General features: G+C 53.6%; 1 protein-coding gene across 2 annotated transcripts; it reads right to left on the bottom strand.

Annotated features, from left to right (window-relative positions):
- Positions 1-1,093: 1,093 nt before the first annotated feature.
- Positions 1,094-5,803, bottom strand: LOC309583010 (uncharacterized protein). 2 transcript variants are annotated; one of them, XM_082298489.1, is made up of 6 exons: positions 5,714-5,803; positions 3,887-3,955; positions 3,305-3,393; positions 2,860-2,982; positions 2,659-2,766; positions 1,094-2,309 (listed from the first exon to the last, which is right to left on the bottom strand). In XM_082298489.1, the coding sequence occupies exons 1-5, from the start codon at positions 5,757-5,759 to the stop codon at positions 2,683-2,685; spliced, it is 411 nt and encodes a 136-aa protein (XP_082154615.1). In that variant the 5' UTR covers positions 5,760-5,803; the 3' UTR covers positions 1,094-2,309; positions 2,659-2,682. The 2 variants fall into 2 exon arrangements, with proteins under 2 accessions (XP_082154615.1, XP_082154614.1); XM_082298488.1 differs by having other exon boundaries at positions 1,094-2,766.
- Positions 5,804-6,000: the final 197 nt, after the last annotated feature.

Below are 6,000 nucleotides of genomic sequence, written 5' to 3'. Positions count from 1 at the left end.
AAATGGGTTTGGAAAGGCCAGATATTGTGGATTCAGGAATGGAGGAAAAATGGGAGAGGTAAGGAGAAGCAGGCGAATTATTATCTACTTGTGTTCCGGATCCACAGGATGTGGATGGAAACAGTTCCTGTTCTCCACAGTGGAGCTGGAAAGGCTGACCTAAGGTCCGTGTTGATGGACAATAATCCATCAGTGGTGAGGATGAGAAGTTGGGAATTCACCAAGGGAAGACAAGAACTTGGGAATATTAAATGCAGGAGAGCAGCCCCAGCCCCCATCCCTAACTGCCTAAATCTGCGCAAAATCACCTTCACAGGTCACTAAACAGGGTGTTTGCAGGCCTGGAGCCGGTTCCCTCCTCACTGCTGGCTCTGGGTGGCTCTTCCCTGACTGTGTTTCTGTGTCCCTCACTGGTGCTTCTGGGGCTGAAACCCAAAAATAGCCCTCGTGGGCTGCGGCGCCCCCGGGATGTCGCTCCCGGATTGTGGGAGCTGTGCTGGGAGCAGGCGCGGCAGGATTTGGCGCCGGGATGGTTTGGTAAGGAGCTGCTGGAAAACGCCAGAGACCTTGAGAGCTTTCTGCATGCTTCCTGCCGGGAGGTAGCTGGGAAAGGTTCTCACAACTGCAGGGAAAATCCTCTTGGCGTTAAAGCTGCTTATGCCGGCGGTTTGCCGGGAAAGCTGGGTGACTGCTCATGGAGATGGTGGCTGTGGAGCCACCACCACTCTCCGAGTGGGGGGAAAAAATCTGGGAAAGGAGCTTGTGAAAGAGCCGGGAGGATGGTGTCATTTTGGGACTGAAGGGGTCTGGGTGAATATTCCCAGCTTTGGGAGCAGGGAGGGCATGTCCAGCTGTCCATCCCTGGTGTGGTTGTGTCAGGACATCCCTGTCCCGAAACACCGCTGGAAGGTGAGAATTGGGTCGGGAAGGTTTGTACCTGGAGGATTTGCTCTGGAAGGGAGCGATACAATTCATAGTTAAGCCGGGGTACAACAAACCGGTTTATTTTCCGTGTCTGCATTAGAGGGATGGTTTTTAGGAATAAACTCATAACCTTCATCCACATCTTTTATTTTCCTTTAATTGCTTTTTACTCCACTCCAGGGTTGGAAATCTCATTGCTGTTTGATCCTAGGTAATTTTCCGGGGCGTTCTTGGCTTTTTTCAATCCACCTTTATGGCAGCACAGAGCCAGGAGGTGGCACTGCCAGGCAGCGCATCCGGGCTCGCTCCTCCGGCCGCTTCTGAACCCGTTTCGAGCCTTTCAGCTTCCCTAGGAAACTAAACTCTTCTTCTTTCCGAGGCTGGGGGCCTGGGTAATCTGTGAATGGTGGGACAGGCAGGGGCTGGCCCCGCTGCTCCGTGCGTGCAGAGGAGGTGAACGAGATGGGTCGTGCGTGCTCTGGCGCCTCGGGACATTCTCCCGGGGTCTGGGAGGTGTCTGGAGGGAGCCGGGGGCTCTGGGCACTGTGACCACCATGAAGCTCCTGTTGGCTTGACTCACCATCCCTTGGCTTGACTCAGCCTCTTTTGTCTTGTGGGGTTACCTGGGTATGCCTGGGCCAGTTTTCCATCCCTTCTTCCTCTTCCAAGGAAAAGCAGCATAGGCACCGAGCGTGGAATCACGCTCCTTTCCCCCCAAAAGGAGTTTAACTCCCATTTCTCGACCAAAGTCACCCATTTCTGCAACAGATTGCTCTTCGTGGGGGTGGTTGGGGTGGCGGGACATTTTCTGGTCCAGCTTCTCATCGCACCCAGATATTGCAGGCATTTCTGGAGAATAAACAGTGCAAAGAGCGATGTGGAAGGAGGAAAGCTGGAAGCTCGTGGCTGGGTTTAGAGGCTCGAGATGATCCTTCTGATGGGACAAGCGCTGCACGCGCTGTTTGCCTTTGTTATTCCAGTCCTGGTGGTGGTTAGGAATTATTCACCATGAGAGACCGTGCACCGAGTGTTGGGGGTTTTATTGGCAGAGGTTCTTATTTACAGCAGAATCCGAGGAAATAGGAGAGGACTGAGGCGTTGCAGAGCTCTCCGTGTTCGCGCCACGGGGCGGCACCGTCCCTCCAGCAAAACCTTTGGACACAAAGTCACGGCGCTTCTGGAACGGAGGCAGCGCCTCGTGGAGAGGATGCCGTTGTCGACGCCTGACAGTGTCCTGGTCACCATCCCAGCCGCCGTGTCTGGAACAAGGGAAAAGCTGAGGAAGTTCCCGCGTGTGGCGGGAGGGGGGTCGGCGTTTCCTGGGATGTTGGAGAGCTTCAGCTGTGGGAAAATGTCGGCCAGGTGGGATGGAGCTGTGGAGGAACCTGGGAAGGAGGGTGGAACCAGCTGGTCTGTGAGGTTCATCCCAACCCAAACCATTGCAGGGTTTTCTGGAATGGGGGATTTGGGTGGATGAGCAGCGGGAGGTGCCTGGTTGCTTGCACCCTTGAAGGTCCCATTGAATGCCAAGAGGTCATTGGGAAAACGCCCTGGAAAGCCTCTGCAGGCCATCAGTGGCGATCAGAGCTGCTGGTGGGTTCCCTGGCTTCGCAGCTGGGTGCCTGGAAGGGTTTGTTATCTTTCCATTGCTTAGGAAAGTTGCTGCTTCAGAAAGAATTGGATTTCCCTGGGTTAAAGGACATGCTTTGAGTGAGTGTTGAAATCCCAGAGTACCTTGGGAGGAGGAGGCTGGGGGGGTCATAGCAGGAGACCCAGGAAGCTGAGGAGGACGATGAGGCTGAGGTGGCATTGCAGGGACGATCCAAATGACTCCTGGGAGTCCTGGTGGGTCAAGGAAAACAAATCAGTCCCAAAGTCCCACATTTTAATGTGCTGAAAACCCATGGCAGAGCTCATGAGCTGACAAGCACCCACCTGACTGTCCTCAGCATCCCTGGAATCCCCCGGAGCATTAGTATTTGGTCTTCCTGAAATCTTGGTGGTGGAATTCTCTTCTGGAAACAACTTATCCCAGTCCACTTCTCCAAGGGTGCTTGTCTGGATGTGGAGAAAAATAAATAGCGTGGTAAGTAACAGCATAGGATTAACTCCTATGCAGACAGATCGCTCTTTGGGATGGGTTTGATAGTGTTTAATTGGGAAAACAAGGAATTTCCCACAGCTTCTGTGCAAGCTGGAAAAATAAATCCCAACTCAAACCATTCCATGATTGCTGTTCATGGATGCTCTGCTCAAACTCACTGGAGTTGTTCTGGGGTCTAAAAATCAGCAGGTTTTATCCATTTATTTTTCCTTGTGGCAGAGATTTGGGTGAGGAAAACCTGTTTTTTAGGGGAATACCAAGAGGAACCCAACTCACCTCGTATGAATCCAACTCGTACATGTACGTGGCGGGGGTTGCCGTGATGTTGTCGTAGTAATAATCTTCTGTGGAGTAATAGTAGTTGCCTGGAATGGAAACAGCTCCCGGTGAGGTGGCACTGCGGGGGCTGGGGACACCTATCCAGCATGGGAGGGATGAGTCCCTCCTCCATGTCCTGGGTTGTGATCGCCCAGCTTTTCCCCTCTGAACAGCCAGTGGAACTCCAATTAATCTGGACAACCTGGATAAATCCCTGGAAGTGTTCACAGCCAGGTTGGATGGGGCTTGCAGCAGCTTGGGCTGGCGGAGGTGTCCCTGCCCATGGCAGGAGGTGACATGAAAGTCTTTAGGGTCCCTTCCCACCCAATCTGTTCCATGAACCCATGGAACCTGAATGATGGTCAGTGCAGAGGACTCAATTCAGTCGCTTCTCAGCGCCTTTCCGTGGGCAAAGTCTCATCTCCCTGCCTGGAAGAGGCTGGATGGAGACTCCCACAGCCTTCCCAGCCCCGGTTATCCCAACTCCCTCCCGTGGCTTGTGGAAAATGGTAAAAATGCTTTTAAAAAGGCATTTCTCACTTAAATGAGCCATGTAGTCGTATAAATCCTGCGCGATCTCCTCCACGTCATCTTCGACCTCCGCCTTCCCTGAAAGCAAAGGAACAACACGCGGATCATCATGTGGAGCCTCGGGTCGAGCCGTGGGCGCGGGGTCGTGTGAAGTTTCATTGATTTATTGGTGCTTTGGGCAAAACCCATTTCCTGTGGGAGGGATGGATTTGCAACATGACCCGTAATTAGATCCCAGCTAAAGGTGTGGGAGGTCAGACCAGAGCTGGGGTTTTCCTTCATTTCTGGGTATGGATGTGCCGGAAGTGAGAGACGCCGTGATGGGGATGGAGCCTCTGGCTGCGCTTCTGCAGCCCAGACCCAGAGCCGGGGTGGATCTCCCTTTGGGATGAGCCGCTCATCCAGGATCCAGCTGCTCCAGCGCCTTTGACTGTGGAGCTGCCAAGGGCCCAGAAGGGACCCTCATGTTTCCTTAGGGCTGAGCCACTATAAATAAATTCTGACCCATGTGACATTGTCACAGTTGGAGCGAGTGGCTCATTCCCTATCCCAAAGAAAGGTTCTGTGGGTTTTCATGGTTTTTGGGAGGATTTTTTAAAGCACATTAATCGGGAATGTTCGAATCGAATCTAATAGTCACAGATTAGTACACTAAGATACTCATGGGGTAATGAGATATTTTTATAGTTTGATAGTTTGATACTCATTTATAGTCATAAATAATTATAATATTGTCATTATAAGTTACACCATTAATGGCTGGACTGATGCCTTCAGTCATGCCCAGGGCCAGCTGCAGCTCCAGGTCCCTTTCCAAACCCTCCCACTTCTTCCTCTCATATCCCTGACTTTCCCAGTACCGGCAAAGCCTGGGGGAGAAGCCCATATCCCAGAATTCTCATTGGGGAATTCTCTGGAAACTGACTGAGACTGGAGAATCCAGGGCGGGATCGGGGCTCTGCAGGGGGACTCAGCGCAGCCTCACCCATCGCGGTGCCAAACGCCTCGACCTGTCCCACTCCCACCCTGAGCTTTCGGGGAAATTTGGACCGAAACTGGGACCTGCCCACCCACCCCCGCTCCTTCTCGTGCTCATCCTTCGAAAACGCTCTGGCAGTGCCGAACTCGGGCTCTGGGGCACGTTATCCTGTGCCCGGAGCTTTCCCACAAACCCTTCCGAGTTGGCTCTTGGATTTGCGTTGGAGTCACACTGAGAATAATTGGGCAACTGTATCCCGAAAAGAGCTTCCAGCTGGGAATCCCCTCGCCTGATGTTTCACGTTTGGGTCCGTTCCTTCGGTGAAGAGAAGGAGGAGAAAGAGGAAGGCTCTTGGCACGGCAGAGCTGCAGTTTCCAGTCCCCTCAGCCGGTGCTGCTCCGTATCCCACCTTCCCAGAGGTGGGGGATTATCATGCTCATCCCTAAGCAGCTCCAGGTTGGGGTTTTCCTCCCAAAATACCCTGATTCCACTCTTTCCCATCTACAAACTGCCCACGTAATTCTCAGGAAATCCTGTTGAGTTTTTTTCTCTGTCTCCTAATAGCTCCCAGCTGGAATTTGCGGATGATTTGAACACAATGCGGGAAACATTCACTGTCCCACTGTTCTCCAAGCACAGGCTTCATGGAACCTTTAGTAATTACATCGTGTTTTCCCGGCGTTTCTTTCCCTGCAGCCCCCTTTCTCCGAGCCAGTCCCCCCAAGATCTTTCAGCCTCCAGACCCCCCCACCCCCCCAGTGCCCCGCGGCATCCCAGGAGCGTGGGAATAATCAGAGCAGCGAGCTAAAATCAAATTGCCCTTGGAAAACCCTGTAAAACCCGGGGAGCGCATTTACCGGGTAAGGAGTGAAGGACCAGGAGCACCGCGATGCAGAAGTTCATCGTCCTCCGTTGGGTGTCGGCTGCCGGAGCGGCTCCGCTCCTGCTCCGCGGGACCTTCCCGAGGGGATTGGAGGCAGGAAATGACTCGGGGGGTTGAGCCGAGCAGCCTCCTCGGCAGCGCGGGTTGTGCCCGGGCTGTGCCCGGGGCTGCAGCGGTGCCGAGCTGAGCGCGTCCCGTGCTCCGGCGGGGGAAGTTTCCCGCTGCAGAGGCGTTTCGGGTGGCCGAATTGCAAATCTGGGG

The sequence above is a fragment of the Coloeus monedula genome (assembly GCF_965178545.1).
Source record: "Coloeus monedula genome assembly, chromosome: 29".
Classification (NCBI taxonomy): Eukaryota; Metazoa; Chordata; class Aves; order Passeriformes; family Corvidae; genus Coloeus; species Coloeus monedula.
The sequence above is the reverse complement of the archived record's forward strand: the minus strand, read 5'-3'. Positions and strand labels throughout refer to the sequence as shown.